Source organism: Orcinus orca, chromosome 1 (assembly GCF_937001465.1).
Source record: "Orcinus orca chromosome 1, mOrcOrc1.1, whole genome shotgun sequence".
NCBI lineage: Eukaryota > Metazoa > Chordata > Mammalia > Artiodactyla > Delphinidae > Orcinus > Orcinus orca.
Genome location: NC_064559.1, coordinates 194,669,738 through 194,688,778, shown reverse-complemented (window position 1 = coordinate 194,688,778; position 19,041 = coordinate 194,669,738). Strand labels below are relative to the sequence as shown.

Here is a 19,041-nt window from a genome sequence, read left to right as displayed (position 1 = left end):
AACTAAGAAAATGTAGCACTAATTGATAAGGATATCACATGGTATACTACAGATAACTTTTTCAAAATGTATTCTCCTCTTGGAAGTGTTTCAAGCTGCCTCAAGAACAAGAAAAAGGGCAAAGCATCAATTCCATTTTTATTCATTTTGTATGAGGGCTTAGGGTAAGGGAAAAAAAAAATCCTGATGCCAGGAACAAAATTTAAAACCATTAGAAAAAAATACATATGGTGTAGGAGTCCCTGTAAGAAAGCTGAACTATATTTCCATACTGCTTAAAAATAAAATATAAATGTAGATTTTAAAGGGTCACAACATAAATAGAACATTAAAGATAAAGGATGGTGGAGGGGAATTCATGAGGACAAAAGTGAGTGAAAGGCTAAAGATATCATTCACTTGTATATTGTTTCAATGACACTTTCTTCTGTAAGGAATGTAGATGGTTTAGAGTCCCAATCCCAACTCTATCAATAATTATATAGCATTAAGTAATTTTTTGAGACTCAAAACAAACATATGTAGCTGATACAGGTATCACAAAAAACAAAAATGCTTAGAGCCCTTTTAATAATGTTAAATATTAAGAAACAGAACATTAATTGTAATAACGTATAAAAGAAGTTCAGGGAACAAAGACCAATAACTGTAAACATTTACATACAGAGAACATCCTACATACAGAGAACATAATTAGAATTAGCTCTGATATACATCTAAAGTGTTATGTTAAATGGTGATGTCTTTATTTATCGATTCACAAACCAGAAATAATAATCTTTGCTTCTGTCTACCTGAAAAGTTAAGTTTCAGCTTTTAGAAGGGTGCCATTGACAACGTTTAAGTAAAGTTTTAAGATTTCTTAGAATTCTAATATAAGTAGGAGATACATAACAATACCACCTAAATATTTTAACTGACATCGTCACCTAAGGAAGCTACTGCCATCACTTTGTTTTAAAGAAAATCCTGTAAGATTATCATTTAACCTAGTTTAAATTTTAAGTTACGAAGTCTGGATTACAGTACTCAAAGAAAAAAAGCATAACCAATTATTTGTCAAATACTGTGTGCCTACTATACTCCTGGCACTACGCTAGGCACCAAACAGAAAAGGTCCGTGCAGTAACAGGGCTTACCTTCTGGCACACAGTTTTTTCCCTTTAAAGGATTAGAATAGGCTATAGCACAAAGGTATATGAAGAGACCTTCATGAAAACACAGATGGAGGACGGATTCCTTCTTTGTTCAAGTATAGACCAATGTGCTCAACCTTTTATCTGATTCTACATCCCTTCCCTTGTGCAACCCACTCCCTTCAATAAATCTCTCTGTGAACACTGAGTATCTTCTATGTGATGAAGGGGAGGGTCAAGGAGGGAGGACAAGCACCATTCAAAATTCCTGACATAAAACAGAATAAAGCAACTGTTTCTCCTTAATAACCTCACCCCAAGGACCTAAAATGGTGTGTTGTTAGTTGCATAGTTTTAGTAGCCAGTTCCAAAAACTCTACATTCCTTTACAAAGTGTTTGGGTATCTAACAGTCACATGATTATCCCTACTTATGATGGCAGCAAAATACAGATGGATATCCAAAAAAATAATAATAGCTCTTTGAAAAAAATCAATTTTTCCCCCATCATACAATAGGTAGAATTATTTACAAACTGGAAAGATTTCAGCGAACAGCTGAAGAACACTTACTTCTGTTCCAATTCCAGGTTGCATGCCAGAGTACACACTGTCTGGTGGAGGACCACCATACTTCCTCTGTCCTGTGGTTACATCCAGGGTATAACCAGTCCTCTCAAGCAAGGCCTAAAGATAATTATACATAATTATTTATAGTTGAATATTAAATATCATACACACACAAATCAAAATATAAATCTTTTCCAAAAGGTACCCTAACATCTTAGGTTATGTATTTCAGTTAGGGGAAAAAAATCACGAAGTTCACGCTGGTTCCTCTCACACGTGTTGACCTTTACTTCTCCTTTCCATACATTTAATGGAAAGAGTTGCAGGCAAGTTAAGTCTCCAAGCACACATCACTTTTTTGTTATGAGAACAGAAAAAAGGGGAAAGGATTACTAAAACTTCAACATAAGCTGACCCCAGGCTACCTATTCATACTTATGTACCACAGTATTCCTCATTTTGCACCCCCTCTATGTCAACCAGATTTTTTCCTTATTTGCTCCCTTTACGTAGCATACTTACATCCAGTGACTCTTTTCAAATGAAATGTTCTCTATCCCCTTTCAAGAACATTGTGGAAAGGTTGTATTAATTCCAGTGAGGATGCTGGCATTAAAGGATATCAAAGTGATTTGAGAGTCCGTATCATACTGACAATAATAAATTCATAATACAACTAACAAAGTTCTCTATCCTTAAAAAAAGCAGAAGTCCTAGCTCTTTTATGCAACTTCTCTAATTTACTATTTCTCACATCATCCTACTCTTTCTACTGTACTCAAATAATTTAACCTTTATTTTGTTTAATCCTGTTGTTTTGTACTCCTACTATACCATAAGCTCCATAAAAACCAGACCATTTCTCATACAGCACAGACTCAAAACATCTGGCAATTACCAAATGAATATACTCTCAGGTTTCAAAAAACAAACTATGTTTCCTGATTTCCAACCTTCCTCACAACATTATATTAGGTATTAAGAGGAATCATAGAAAAGAAGATAATGTCCTTGCCCTTAAGGGTTTGTGTTCATATGAAAGGCCTACAGAACAAAGACACATGGAAAAAAAGAAATGCAATCTACCTAGAAAGGAGAATTTTACACTTCAGGTTTTTAAAATCACAGCATGTCAGAGCAGCAAGAGACTTCAGACATCACCAAGTTCAATAGTTTTCAAAAATATCTCTGGAGGAAGCCCGGGATTCCAGTTACCTTAGACTCTCCATTCTTCTACCTTTGACTATTTTAACCACAGAAATACATGTAATATAGAATACACACAAAACATATTACATATTATACATTACTTGTATAATATGTAATATACACATATTACATATATAATATGCACCTTCTCAAGAGCAAATAGCCAGCTTTAGGGAAATCATACAGATCTATCCAGTGAACAGCAATAAGTTTTTAAAAAACAACCATTACAGCAAATAGAGTTTTCATCTATTAGTTAAAAGATATAAGAATGGGATTGTGGGGCTTCCCTGGTGGCGCAGTGATTGAGAGTCCGCCTGCCGATGCAGGGGACACGGGTTGGTGCCCCAGTCCGGGAAGACCCCACATGCCGCGGAGCGGCTGGGCCCGTGAGCCATGGCTGCTGGGCCTGCGCATCCGGAGCCTGTGCTCCGCAACGGGAGAGGCCACAGCAGGGAGAGGCCACAGCAGTGAGAGGCCCGCGTACCGGTAAAAAAAAAAACCAAAAAACCACCTCTTCAGCAAGAGAAAAGACACAAAATACTTGGAAAGAAACTGAAGAGACATGATTGAATCAATCTAAAAAACTATTATTGGAAGTATCAATAAATATGTCATTCATAGCCAAAAGAACAAGGAATAAGGGAGAGTATGTTTAGGAATTTTCACCAAACATACAATTAAATGTCTGCCCCTAAAATTCTTCTTATGTAATTTTCCCTAAATCATCTCATTTCCAAACACTAGTTTTTCTTTTTCTTTTTTTTTTTTTACGTGCAGTAAAAACTGTTTCTAGGGCTTCCCTGGTGGCGCAGTGGTTGAGAGTCCGCCTGCCGATCCAGGGGACACGGGTTCGTGTCCCGGTCCGGGAAGATCCCACATGCCACGGAGCGGCTAAGCCTGTGAGCCATGGCCACTGAGCCTGCGCGTCCGGAGCCTGTGCTCCGCAAGGGGAGAGGCCACAACAGTGAGAGGCTCGCGTACCACAAAAGAAAAAAAACTGCTTCTAGGAAACATGAAAAGAAGCATTTGATCTCATAATTAAATTTAATTTCATTGCAACTATCCAAGTCAAGTTTTACCTTGATCTTTGCTTCATCGGGTCCCTTTGTAGACTCTTGCACCTTGCTCCCCTGTTTCTCCCTTTGCCTGTAGGTCTTCATAACTCCACATAAAAATGCACTTTTGTTCTAGAACAGCCAAGTAATTCAATGAAAAAGAATCACCAGGAATTGATGAAGGGTCAAATACATATTTAAATTTCAGAAGACCAGAATTTTAACAAAATATTTACTCATTTATTCACTCAACAAATATTTGCAGAGTGGTTGTTACATGCCAGACTGGAACAGACAGCAGTTATGACACACAAGACCTCCGGGGAGCTTACCTGCTACACTGGCAAAAGTCTTCCATTGGTTGATATTTAAATGTATCTGGGCTATTTTGCCAGGTGTCCTGAATTTATTCCTCCCACCAACATTATTTCCCTCCAAGATAATAAAACAGGACCACATAATCCAAAAATATTACAAAGGAGTGGGAGACTTTTACTTTATGCTTGTGTTTCTGAAAACTCTCTGCCATGTAGATCATTTTTTCTTTAAGCTTATTTTTTAAAAGAAGCAGAGGTAGTCAGAAACAAAAATACCACTCCTCCACAGGAAAAAAAGTCACAGTAAAATAATTTCAGATCATTAGTTGTTCAAAGACATTTCTGAATAATGACCTTACCTGAACATGTGATAAGTCACTTTCCTTGAACTGCTGTAGTACAGACAGAGCTCCTTCTTCATTAAATTCCCTGAGAGCATCAATGGCTCTTTCATCAAGATCGACATAAGCTACCAAGCCTAAAAATTAAATTGAAAAGGGGTAACATTATTGCAACAAAGGGGATAATCTAAACTGTGCTACCAGTGTTTAATCAAGAATTGTTATATTTAATACTATCACTAACTACATTTTCATTTAACTATATGCATACAGGCAGCTATACAAATACTATACAGAAAGGTCAAGAGTACAAATATGAAAACAGAAGATAAAATGTCAACACCTATAAACATAAATTTCAATCCCCATATCCCCACAAAAACCAAAAAAATCCTAACCCCATTTCCCACTCCCCAAAACGTTTAAGTTCCGGAAGTTAAATCTGATGTACACATTGTACTACAGATTAAGCATTAATATAACATGTTAGGGTGATAAGAACACACTGTATTTCCCAAGGAGCAACCTTCAAATTACATGCACTGTTGGAGTTATTGCTAACCACACAAGAAGTGGGGAAAAAAATAAGAGAACCTTTTTTACTAAATAATTCTTTCCACTCTCCGAAAAGTGTCACAGGCTTTCCCTCCTTAACACCTAAGATAAAATGAAATTCATCTATTTATCTGAACATCTACTTTGCTGCAGTCAGAATGTGGAAAGGCATAATTTTAAACTTTTCTATAAATGCCAGTGCAGCTTGATTAATCAATTCTGAAAGTCATATTTTAAGGCATTTTTTTGTTCTTCATAAGTGTCACAATGAGATTTTAAAAGATGCTGGGGCATTCACAACACTGTCAATGACAATTTTTGCAAATGGCATTAAAAGGACTTTACTGTGGACTTAACGAGCAAACTATACAGAAAATATATGCACTGCATTCTATATATATACAGTATATTTAACTGCACACAGAACATTTACTAAGTTTAATTTCTTAAGTCTGTTAAATTTTATATTTCTCAATATATTTCAGAATTGATCCAAAGTAAAATGGAAATATTTGGCAGATTAAAACCCCCAAATCCATATGAACTAACATCAAAAGTGACTCCATTTTGGTAAAGCCAAAAAGAACTTTACTCCATAATAAATACTGTCACTTGCGAGGTTACTTTTAAAAAACTGTTGCCATGATTTGTTTTAAGAGCTCAAAATGAGCATGCCTAAATAACTGGAGTTTCCTTACTTGAATATTCCATATCACCACCCAAAGACACAACTCAGGATACCCATCAGTCCGTTCTGTCAATCCAACCCTACACCCAAACCATCAGCCTCTTATCAGTAACAGAACACTCTACAAGAGAGTATCTCGAAGCAGATCACTGCCAATTCTCTATGGCAGAATGTCACAGAAAGTTCCTGAGGACTGATTTTCAAATGGGACCATCACCCAGGAGTCATTTTGAGAAGTCATTTTAATGTCTAAAATTATCTTGAGCTTCTCAGATTAAAAAAAAAAAAAATGTTTTAAGGACAAAAAACCCCCAGATATTTGTTACTACAGTACTTAAGACATGTTTGTGAGACAGTTCAATTCTCTCTCCCAGAATCTGGATAGGCACACAAAACACAGAGGAAGAAAGTTTCCATCTATGGCTCCAAAGGGGGAGGACACATTTATTTATGAACAACACTTCCTAAGGGGATACATTTCTCTCCCTCTTTAGAACTTCAAACCACTTACAACCACCATATTAAAATGTTCAAATTTCCTTAAGCACTTAACCATGGGACTCCTAGATTTAAAAAAAAACAAAGAAAGGAAAAAAAAGCAGCTGTTACAAACCAAACACTTCCAAATTACTGAGAGTTGTGGATTTCTGTCTGTTAGAAACTAGACAGGCCACAAACTCTCAAGGAGTCTGACATTTATTATCATTTCAGACAATACAGTCTAACTAGTCCTCTTATTATGCCACCTAATCAGACCTAAGCTGTTTTAACAATCACTTTAAGAAGCTAAAGTAGAAAAGTAAAAGCAAAATGATGACTGATTTAGATTAAGAAAAAATGTAAAATTTGATATGCTGAAACATATATATTAATTGATGGTAAATCTAAGACAAATTGATGTACTGTTCTGAAACAACTAAGACTGCATATTCAACACTAAGAAGGCTTTGAAATAATGAAATAAGAATATCAAAGTCAAACCCAATATGCCCTCAATGAAGGGAAAGTAACATTCAGCTCTATACAGATCAGAAACAATAATATTTAACCTTAAAAAAAGTCTATAAAATTCAAAGTGGTTTGCCCTCACTTTCATAACCAGTCAGAAACAAGAAATGTATATTATACCTGTCTGAAATATTTCATCAAGTCTTTCTGCCACCTTCTGTGGGAGGCCTGCCTCTATCAGTGTCTTGTAGTGTTCTGTGTGAGTTACACTGGAAGTATCCATTGGTTCTTCCTCTTCTTTTAACTGTACCGCATTACCATTCACCTGATTAGCCATTTTATTATGCTGCTGGAAAAAATTCAGGAGCTATATTACATTAAGCCAGAAATAACTAGTTTGTAGGACAATGCATGATTTATCTAAACTAATTTGTATACATGCTGCTAATAACTTCTATCAAAATATTATTTTATGATGCCTTTTCTGATGTATCTGACCTAAATTTGCATAATAAGTCTGTAAAACCATGGAAAATGTACATGGAAGTGTTATTTAAGGAACTTCATGTACACTAGGTTAAATAAAGGCTTGAATTTACTTAAGGTAGAATCACTGATTAACAAAAGCAGCTGTTGTGTCCTGACGAGCTTATCAACAAATCACCACAAAATCCTAAAAAGCCCCTCAAGCTCTCAATTCTTACACAGTTTTAAAAAGTTTCGTTTAAAAACAGAATGAACACCCACAGACAACTTAAGGTTCAAGGACTTTCAAATTTTCCTAGCTCTGCTTCAAATCCAAGATAGGTGTGAAATAAATGCCCTGTTGTCTCTAGTTCAACATTCTGGTGATTTGGGTTTTCTCCGCCTCACTTAAAACAAAACAAAAAACACAACTTGACATTAATTTTTGTTCTAAAATTAATTTGCTATTCCCATTCACAGATTTAAAAGAAAAAATGACCAGGTTTAAAAGCTAAATGATTGTTTTAAGTCCACATAAAATAAAAAGTGAGCTATAGTTAAGGTTGCTTCTCAAAAAAAAAAAATCATGAGTGTATACTGAATTTTTCGTATCAGTAAAATAAACCTAAAAAACATATTTTAGAACGGATAACTAATTTCTTCCAAATAGTTTCAACAAACATTACCTAATTAGGATAAACTTAGGTCAGATGTCTCAGATTAACCTACCCAAATCATTTTGGGTGTTCGACCTGTACGTAATGCTGAAGTGGATCAACTACCTGAAGAAAGAGATTAAATAATAAAACCATACAAGGCCAGTCTCTATACTACCTCCTCAAAAGACGGAATTAAAGTTAAAGTGCATTTGTCTGTGGTGAAATTATAATGTGATGAAGGTAATAAGCACCAGAATAAAGACATTGCAACGAATACTGAAATAAAGGACATGAAGATGGATTTCAAGGAAAAGCCTACTTTTCTTGATGAAACTCAAGATACCTAGTCAGCTATAAAGAAAATACAAGTTTCCTAAAAAGCACTAAAACCCATACATAAGATAACCACACCTCCAGACTGCTTATCAAAACACTGTGCAAATGCACCAGGTGCAGTTTTCCGACTTAAAACAACTTCATTTCAAAGTCCACCGATACTAAGTTGAAGTTAATGAAAACGGGAGGAAGACTGAGAAGGAGGTAATACAGGGTAGGAAGAGAGGAAAATGCAGAAAGGGTTACTTTGAAAATGGGATAAACAATATCATGACTTCTTATGATTACAAAACATTATTAAGACTTAGTAACCCTCTAATGTCTACACAGACGCAGACTCCATGGTTAATCGCTGGGTGGATAAATGTTTCTCAAGGCAAGCCTCAAATTCTGATGAACTGGCAAAAACAAAAACATTCAAAACTGGCACTTTTGATCAAGAAACTACTTACAGTTTAAGATGAATAGTTTACTGATTAATACACCTACTTCTATAAAGATGCATCCTAAATTCCAAAACATCTTTGTGAACATTGAGTTTTCCATGCTCCCCCACCCCCAAATACGACCATAAGATCATCAGAACTCAGAAGTTCTCCGTATCACAAGACCCTTGCAGTATTGCACCTTGGAATACTATTAGTTACGGAAAGAAAGCAAATTTTAACAGAAAAGTTCAACGAACATCTGTTAAGGTGGTATTTTTTAAGTATGTGTAAAGCAAAAAGACAAGTTGCATATCAAGCACAAGACAGAAATATTTATGACTACCATCCATTGCAAAGGCTCTCTACAAGTTGATTCTGAAATTGTTTGAAATTTACAAAAAAAGTCTGTAAACTTTAACAACAACAAAAACGTACAACTATTAGAGTCCAGAAAATAAAACCTTTCGGATCAAGGAAAAAGCTCTCTTCAAGCCAAATACAATGCGCTCATTTTAAAAAAGACTTTCATGTCATATGAGACCATTTAAAACTCTTGTGTGTATTCAATACGATGCCACACAGCCAAACCATATTTCTGGATGCAGCAAATACACTAATGTGACTTAAGTCATTTGATCTAAACTTTTTTGCGAAAAGTAGAAATTTAAATAAGGACTCCCGGGAGATTTGGGAAGTCTGGCACTAGCCCCTCCCTGATTTTTTCTGAATATCTCGTGAAAATTCTTCACATTTAAGAGACCGGCTTTAAAAGAACCAACGAAATGAAGACTAACGGTTATCTCATGGCTTAGGAAGTGTCAAGCCCTTAACCTACGACTGACTCATGAGACATAAATTCAGCCTCCGGAGGACAGCAAAAATCTGAAACAGGTAGTGTGAAAGGACTGAACCCTTCAAGAGCCCCGTGGCTTCAAGTTTTAAATTTTGGCAATTACGGTTTTTACCGCAGAAGAAAAAGAATTGCCTTTCCAATTTAGTGCGCCTACGACAGTCGTAGAATTAGGTATCTCAGGCGCCGCTCGAAGGCTAAGTTTCATGGCCTCTAGTAGTCATTTTTTCCTTCAAATCTCGACTCGAAGCATGCAGAATGGAGGAGGGGAGGGAGGCTTCCTACACAAACCAGCCTTTTGGCCTCTGCTTCACACAAAAGTTTTCTCCCGGCTCAGGTCACCCGGGGTTTGCATCCCGCCCTCTGCCCACCCGCTCCCCATGCCGGTCCGGATCACCAACACATCCCACTCGTGGCTAGGCCGGAAGAGACGGGAGCGAGACGGCTCCGGCGGGGAGAAGCAATGGGGCCGCGGGCGCCCCAGGCCGCCGGCCCGCCCCGGCCGCGTGGAGCAGCGGGCGGAGGCGGGAAAAGCGCGCCCGGCCCGGCACCCTGCGCGGAGGGCGCCGGGCCGGCCGGACCGCGAGCCGGGAGTTGGAGGGGCGGGGGGAGGATGAGCGAGGGCGAGGAGACGCCTCGGCTGGGTCAGGCCCTCAACTGAGCGGCCGGACGAGGCTGAAACCGCCACCAGCCCATCCCCACCCCCACCCCGGGGCCTCGGAGCGAAAACGAAACTGGGGACAAGGCGCCGTGCCCCGGCCGGGCCCAGTAGGGTCAGATCGGGGCTCCCGGCCCCTCCCCCCGCGGGCCGGCGCGAGACTCACCGGGGCAGAGCTGGGGCCGACGGCCGGGCCCGTGAGAATCAGCGCGAGGCGCTTTGAAAACGACTAGAAATGGCGCGCGCGCCACCCCCTCCCCCCCTCATGGACAGAGACGCGATCCCGGCAGCACGCGGGGTTTCCCGGAACTGCTTCCAGGGACTCCGAGAGGCCGGGCAATCACCGCGCGCGGCGGCCTGAGGAGCAGCTCAGAAGACCAATAGTAGCGAGAAGAGGCGCACCACGCCGGACGACTTGGGAGCCAATCGATGAAGCCGTCGGCTGAGCCAATGAGGGAACTCAGCGCCGCCGGCTGGGGAGCCTCCGGGGCGGGGGCAGGAACACAAAGGGGTCTGTGGCGAAGCCCCGGGTGGAGGCGAAGCCGCGGTGCTCCCGGCCCAGGGTGCCGAGGCTCCTCCCTCTTCGTCTGCAGCCGGCGCGAGGCCGAAAAAGTAGGCCGCCTCCGGAGCCCCGCCCCCTACCGTCCGCACCGGCTTGTTCGGCCGCGGCCCTCCCGCCCCTTGGCTGGCGCCACAGCGCCTGTAATCCCCCCCGGAGCCGCCGCCCCCGGCGTTCGCCCCAGACACGCCCACCGCCACGCGGTCCGGCCTCCCTCTTGGTCGTCTTTTGGGCGCTAGTTAGAACACGGTGTAAGGATTTGGCTCGTCTGTTTTGTTGGAGAATTTCTTCGTGTAGAAAATCATCCCATGGAACGCTCGGAAAGCTGACTCCCGGGCTCCCTTCCACACATCGTTGGGAGCAGCTCAGAATGTGAGGGAAATCGCTAAAGTGGGCGTTTCTCAAGAGCAATGTTACCTACAAATGACAGAGCAGAGACCTTTCTTCACGGGGTTTGGAGCTAATGAATATTCACAAGGTAGATAGGGCAGATGTATGCATCTACGAAACCAAAGGAATCGTGCAAGGAAAAGGGCTCATTCCCAAAGGAGACTAATCCCGTTATTCCTAAACATTTCTCACCTTCCACCCGCTACTGGTTTGTTCCCTGTCTTGCCTTAGTCCAAACCTATCTCATCCCACGGCCCTTCCTTCCCGACCCCATCTCCACTGCCCCATCCCTCTCGGGAAGTGGAGGAAGCCAAGCGGTGGTCTGCAAGATTTCCAGATAACTTCGAGGATCGTTTAAATTTCCCAGAAGCTATCAACCAAAAATTAATTATGGAAAACCTATGTGCCCGGTACTGGGCTAAACGTCACGGTGAATCCAACTTTTGTATTATGGGGTGTGAAACTTATACAAATGCTGGGATCCTTTAGAAAAATAATATAAAATGATGAGTGCAAATTTAGGAAGAGTCTTGGAAGGGCATGGTAAAGGGACTTTGAAGCTTAACCCTTATTAGCTTCACATAAATCTGCGTCTAGCTCGAGGGTTCTTAACCTATTTTGTGCCATTCGACAGTCTGGTAAAAGCTATGGATCTTTTAGGTTTTTAAATGCGTAAAATAAAGTAAAATACATAGCATTACAAATGTTGAAATACAATCAGGAAATACTTTTTTTTTTTTTTTTTTTTTTTGGTGGTACGCGGGCTTCTCACTGTTGTGGCCTCTCCCGTTGCGGAGCACAGGCTCCGGACGCGCAGGCTCAGCGGCCATGGCTCACAGGCCCAGCCGCTCCGCGGCATGGAGGGATCTTCCTGGACTGGGGCACGAACCCGTGTCCCCTGCCTCGTTAGGCGGACTCTCAACCACTGCGCCACCAGGAAAGCCCGGTAATACATTTTTAAAACTCTTGTGACATAGTAATCTTTTTCTTTAAATATTAAATATCAAGATCGTGAAGCAGGTCAAACAACTACTGAAATGTAAGCAATGAGGAGGTATTTCAAGAAATCCCACAACTATAATGTGTATGAAAATATCTGTGATTCCTATTGGTGACAGAGTGAAAAGTACTGCTAATTCTCTGGTTTGTTGCCTACATTCACAATGGGGAAAAATGCTTAATTTTGGCAGTATATTAGTGAGAATAAAGTTGTTATTTCATTCCCTTCCAAGTTGAAGGGCCAGTGAATTCCATTCAGAGATTCTTTTAAGTCCATTTAACACAGGATAAGAACCCCTGGACTGGATACTGTAATTAAAGTGATTCTATCATCCAATATTTTCTGAGATAATATTTCAAATATTCACCCATATGGTCCTCCTAAGTATTGTAAGGAACGGCACCAAGAAATAAATGGAGGAGAGCTTAAACAAGCTTTATTTGGGAACGCTCCCGGGCGAGGTTCACTGGTCCGAGTGAAAGGGGCCAGAGCAGTCGCGCCCGGGCGAGGGTTTGGGCAGAATTTATAGGGGAAGAAGGGAAAGGGGTGTGGTGAATCTGGGAGGGCGCAGGGTATTCCTTATTTGGTGGTCTTTTCGGGTATCGTGGCAATATCTGGTGCCGGTCGCATCAGTCTTGGGCCCGTTAGTCCCGCCCCTCGAAAGGCGGGAAGGCTGGGCCGGGTGGAAAGCCCCCAGGTCAGTTCCTGGAACTGGGTGGTCCGGAAAGTCTCCAGGTCAGTTTCTGGAACTGGGTGGTCCGGAAAGTTTCGGTCTGATGCAACCTGTGAGTCTAATTGCGTTCCCCTGCCTCGGGCCAGTTGGCCTTACAAGTATACTCCACCTTTTCAGACCATATATCTTGATTTTTTTGAATTGGAAAGTATGGTCATCTGAGCTTTGCATTTCAAAAACAACTGTGTGTGTGTGTGCATTCGTGAATGCAGTATTATACAGATATTTGTTGTACGCCCTCTACATATAAATCACTGTGCTGAAAGTAGGAAATATAAAATGAATAAAACAATCTGTCCTCTGAGAGCTTACATTCTAGCTGACAAGTCAGGACAAGTATACAAATAGATATAATAAAAATGAGTTGCTAGGGAGAGCTCCAGCTAACCTTTTTTTAACCTTTTAACCTTTTTCTTTTTAAAACTAGCTGTATTTTTTTAGTAGATGTTCTTTTATTTTATTTTATTTGTCTGTGCTGGGTCTTAGTTGCGACATGTGGGATCTAGTTCCCTGACCAGGGATTGAACCCAGGCCCCCTGCATTGGGAGCGCAGTCCTAGCCACTGGACCACCAGGGAAGTCCCAGTAGATGTTCTTTATTACTTTGAAGAAGTTCCGTTTTATTCCTAATTTGTTGAGAGTTTTTTAGAATGGATGTTGGATTTTCCCAAATGTTTTTTGTCTATTGATCATGTGGTTTTTGTCCTTTATTAGTACAGTCAATGATTTTGGATTTTAAACAAATCTTGTATCCAATTTGTTTTTGAGCTTCTCAGATGTGTAGATTAGTGTTTTCTATTAATTTGGGGATTTTTTTGGCCATTCTTTCTTTCCTTATTTCTTCTTTTTTTTTATACAGCAGGTTCTTATTAGTCATCAATTTTATACACATAAGTGTATACATGTCAATCCCAATTGCCCAATTCATCACACCCCCACCCCCACCCCCCCGCAGCTTTCCCCCCTTGGTGTCCATACGTTTGTTCTCTACATCTGTGTCTCAATTTCTGCCCTGCAAACCGGTTCATCTGTACCATTTTTCTAGGTTCCACATATATGCATTAATATACGATATTTGTTTTTCTCCTTCTGACTTACTTCACTCTGTATGACAGTCTCTAGATCCATCCACGTCTCAACAAATGACCCAATTTCACTCCTTTTTATGGCTGAGTAATATTCCATTGTATATATGTACCACATCTTCTGTATCCATTCGTCTGTCAATGGGCATTTAGGTTGCTTCCATGACCTGGCTATTGTAAATAGTGCTGCAGTGAACATTAGGGTGCATGTGTCTTTTTGAATTGTGGTTTTCTCTGGGTATATGCCCAGTAGTGGGACTGATGGATCATCTGGTAATTCTATTCTTAGTTTTTTAAGGAACCTCCATACTGTTCTCCATGGTGGCTGTATCAGTTTACATTCCCACCAACAGTGCAAGAGGGTTCCCTTTTCTCCACACCCTCTCCAGCATTTGTTGTTTGTAGATTTTCTGATGAAGCCCATTCTAACTGGTGTGAGGTGATACCTCATTGTAGTTTTGATTTGCAGTTCTCTAATAATTAGTGATGTTGAGTAGACTTTCATGTGCTTCTTGGCCATCTGTATGTCTTCTTTGGAGAAATGTCTATTTAGGTCTTCTGCCCATTTTTGGATTGGGTTGTTTGTTCTTTTAATATTGAGCTGCATGAGCTGTTTATATATTTTGGAGATTAATCCTTTGTCCGTTGATTTGTTTGCAAATATTTTCTCCCGTTCTGAGGGTTGTCTTTTCGTCTTGTTTATGGTTTCCTTTGCTGTGCAAAAGGTTTTAAGTTTCATTAGGTCCCATTTGTTTATTTTTGTTTTTATTTCCACTACTGTAGGAGGTGGATCAAAAAAGATCTTGCTGTGATTTATGTCAAAGAGCATTCTTCCTATGTTTTCCTCTAAGAGTTTTATAGTGTCCAGTCTTACATTTAGGTCTCTAATCCATTTTGAGTTCATTTTTGTGTATGGTGTTAGGGAGTGTTCTAATTTCATTCTTTTACATGTAGCTGTCCAGTTTTCCCAGCACCACTTATTGAACAGACTGTCTTTTCTCCATTGTATATCCTTGCCTCCTTTGTCATAGATTAGTTGACAATAGGTACGTGGGTTTACTTCTGGGCTTTCTATCTTGTTCCATTGATCTATGTTTCTGTTTTTGTGCCAGTACCATATTGTCTTGATTACTGTAGCTTTGTAGTATAGTCTGAAGTCAGGGAGTCTGATTCCTCCAGCTCCGTTTTTTTTCCCTCAAGACTGCTTTGGCTATTCAGGGTCTTTTGTGTCTCCATACAAATTTTAAGATTTTTTGTTCTAGATCCGTAAAAAGTGCCATTGGTAATTTGATAGGGATTGCATTGAATCTGTAGATTGCTTTCGGTAGTATAGTCATTTTCACAATATTGATTCTTCCAATCCAAGAACATGGTATATCTCTCCATCTGTTGGTATCATCTTTAATTTCTTTCATCAGTGTCTTATAGTTGTCATTGTCATTTGTCTCTAGGTATTTTTTGATTTCCTCTTGATTTCTTCAGTGATCTCTTGGTTATTTAGCAACGTAGTGTTTAGCCTCCATGTGTTTGTGTTTTTTACGTTTTTTCCCCTGTAATTCATTTCTAATTTCATAGTGTTGTGGTCAGAAAAGATGCTTGATATGATTTCACTTTTCTTAAATTTACTGAGGCTTGATTTGTGACCCAAGATGTGATCTATCCTGGAGAATGTTCCATGTTCACGTGAGAAGAAAGTGTAATCTGCTGTTTTTGGATGGAATGTCCTATAAATATCAATTAAATCTATCTGGTCTATTGTGTCATTTAAAGCTTCTGTTTCCTTATTTATTTTCATTTTGGATGATCTGTCCATTGGTGTAAGTGAGGTGTTAAAGTCCCCCACTATTATTGTGTTACTGTCGATTTCCACTTTTACAGCTGTTAGCGGTTGCCTTACGTATTGAGGTGCTCCTATGTTGGGTGCATGTATATTTATAATTGTTATATCTTCTTCTTGGATTGATCCCTTGATCATTATGTACTGTCCTTCCTTGTCTCTTGTAACATTCTTTATTTTAAAGTCTATTTTATCTGATATGAGTATTGCTACTCCAGCTTTCTTTTGATTTCCATTTGCATGGAATATCTTTTTCCATCCCCTCACTTTCAGTCTCTATGTGTCCCTAGGTCTGAAGTGGGTCTCTTGTAGACAGTATATATATGGGTTTTGTTTTTGTATCCATTCAGCAAGCCTGTGTCTTTTTGTTCGAGCATTTAATCCATTCACGTTTAAGGTAATTATCGATGTGTATGTTCCTATGACTATTTTCTTAATTGTTTTGGGTTTGTTGTTGTAGGTCCTTTTCTTCTCTTGTGTTTCCACTTAGAGAAGTTCCTTTAGCATTTGTTGTAGAGCTGGTTTGGTGGTGCTGAATTCTCTTAGCTTTTGCTTGTCTGTAAAGCTTCTGATTTCTCCATCGAATCTGAATGAGATCCTTGCCGGGTAGAGTAATCTTGGTTGTAGGTTCTTCCCTTTCATCACTTTAAATATGTCATGCCACTCCCTTCTGGTTTGTAGAGTTTCTGCTGAGAAATCAGCTGTTAACCTTATGGGAGTTCCCTTGTATGTTATTTGTCATTTTTCCCTTGCTGCTTTCAATAATTTTTCTTTGTCTTTAATTTTTGCCAACTTGATTACTATGTGTCTTGGTGTGTTTCTCCTTGGGTTTATCCTGTATGGGACTTGCTGCACTTCCTGGACTTGGGTGGCTATTTCCTTTCCCATGTTAGGGAAGTTGTCAACTATAATCTCTTCAAATATTTTCTCGGGTCCTTTCTCTCTCTCTTCTCCTTCTGGGACCCCTATAATGTGAATGTTGTTCTGTTTAATGCTATCCCAGAGATCTCTTAGGCTGTCTTCATTTCTTTTCATTTTTTTTCTTTATTCTGTTCTGCAGCAGTGAATTCCACCATTCTGTCTTCCAGGTCACTTATCCGTTCTTCTGCCTCAGTTATTCTGCTATTGATTCCTTCTAGTGTCGTTTTCATTTCAGTTATTGTATTGTTCATCTCTGTTCGTTTGTTCTTTAATTCTTCTAGGTCTTTGTTAAACATTTCTTGCATCTTCTAGATCTTTGCCTCCATTCTTTTTCTGAGGTCCTGGATCATCTTCACTATCATTATTCTGAATTCCTTTTCTGGAAGGTTGCCCATCTCCACTTCATTTAGTTGTTTTTCTGGGGTTTTATCTTGTTCCTTCATCTGGTACATAGCTCTCTGCCTTTTCATCTTGTCTATCTTTCTTTGAATGTGGTTTTTGTTCCACAGCCAGCAGGATTGTAGTTCTTCTTGCTTCTGCTGTCTGCCCTCTGGTGGATGAGGCTATCTAAGAGACTTGTGCAGGTTTCCTGATGGGAGGGACTGTTGGTGGGTAGCTATCTCTAACCTTTTAAGATGAGGTAACACAGCACGGCCGAGACGAGTCCACAGCCCTGCCCCGTGACAGACCAAATCTGTGGTCTGACTGGTATGTCAATGAACAACATGCTTTTGCTTCTTAAAACAATTACAGGGCACCAGAATATTCAAACTGAAGCTTTGACTTTTACCACTTACAACCTGAAATAACAAAGAATGTTTAAAATTACCAAACCTTTTTATTGGATCCTTAGATTAATCTTCATCTTGCTTGTCCCTTTCATGATTCTAAAAGAAACAGTCTGTTCCTCAGACTCCAAACAAGATTACATCAATTCAGCCTCTTCAAAATGCCTTCACTTGCTACTAACAAGGTTAAGCCATCCAAGACACAGTTTGAAGTCACACACAGGGGAAAGGAAAAAAGAGATAATATAGAGGGACTTACCTGGTGGTACAGTGGTAAAGGATCCGCCTTACAATGCAGGGGACTAAGATTCCACATGCTGTGGGCCAATTAAGCCCACATGCGACAACTACTGAGCTCACACGCCTCAACTAGAGCCCGCGTGAGGTAAACTACAGAGCCCACGTGCTCTGGAACCCATGCACCACAACTAGAGAAGAGGAAACCTGCACGCCACAAGTAGAAGCCCACGCTGCAAGGAAAGATCCTGCATGCCTCAGCGAAGATCCCACATGCTGCACCTAAGACCCAACGCAGCCAAAAATAAAATAAATAATAAATGTCTTTATTTACCATTTTCCAAAATGATAGTGCTCCAACCAAGACTGGCCAGAGCTGAACACTGTCTCTCATTTTTACCTCCTAGGATTATGCTTCTTTTAAAAAATAAATTGCCGTATGGGTGGCTTGCAATAGCTTGTAGTCAACTTACCCCAAGGCCTGCTTTATCATCATTTTTGTGTGCCTGCTTTATCATCATTTTTGCATTTGTTCTTTTGAAGATTATCCTAGCTGGCCCAATGAGTTCCCTTCTAATTCTCAAATTCATCAAGCTGTTTTAAAGTGGAAAGAGTGTTTCTTCATCTTAGTGACACAACGTTTTAAACAATAATCACTACCATTTATGGAGCTCTTACCATGTTCCAGTGTTTTACAAATGCTGTTCCTGATCCTCTCATGAAATCTTAAAGGCTAGTAATATTACCCCATTTTATTGAAGAAACAAGGCTCAGGGAGGTTAAAACATTTGCTCAAAGCCACACAGCTGAACAAAGACTCAAACCGAGTTGTTTTTTTTTTGTTTTGCATTACTAGGGCCTCTCACTGTTGTGGCCTCTCCTGTCGCGGAGCCCAGGCTCCGGACGCGCAGGCTCAGCGGCCATGGCTCACGGGCCCAGACGCTCCGTGGCATGTGGGATCTTCCCGGACCGGGACACTAACCCCTGTCCCCTGCATCGGCAGGCTGACTCTCAACCACTGCGCCACCAGGGAAGCCCTCAAACCGAGTTTTGAGCTACTTCATCAAGCTCCTTTTCAATTAAAGTCTTATTGTTGGCAGATTCTTCATTTGTAGAGGTAGACATTTTTATCAGTCAAAAACCCATCATTGTCAATCTGATGAATAAGTTAGAAAATACTATTTAGAGCCCAAAGCAAACTGTGATATAAGATAATGAGAACATTTTCCTTATGTGCTTTGCAAATTGGCTCTGCAATGCAGTTTGAACATGTTC

General features: G+C 40.1%; 1 protein-coding gene across 5 annotated transcripts in view; it reads right to left on the bottom strand.

Annotated features, from left to right (window-relative positions):
- Positions 1-10,538, bottom strand: part of HNRNPR (heterogeneous nuclear ribonucleoprotein R) — a 34,527-nt gene extending 23,989 nt beyond the window's left edge. The window contains exons 1-5 of one of the 5 annotated variants that reach the window (XM_049696782.1): positions 10,384-10,537; positions 7,002-7,167; positions 4,649-4,767; positions 3,997-4,104; positions 1,709-1,822 (exon numbers count right to left, since the gene is read on the bottom strand). In XM_049696782.1, coding sequence (XP_049552739.1) covers positions 1,709-1,822; positions 3,997-4,104; positions 4,649-4,767; positions 7,002-7,158 — 498 coding nt within the window. In that variant the 5' untranslated portion in view covers positions 7,159-7,167; positions 10,384-10,537. Of the gene's footprint in view, positions 1-1,708; positions 1,823-3,996; positions 4,105-4,648; positions 4,768-7,001; positions 7,171-10,383 lie in introns of all 5 variants that reach the window. The other 4 variants (XM_004285643.4, XM_033416330.2, XM_033416334.2 and 1 more) reach the window with 4 other exon arrangements.
- Positions 10,539-19,041: the final 8,503 nt, after the last annotated feature.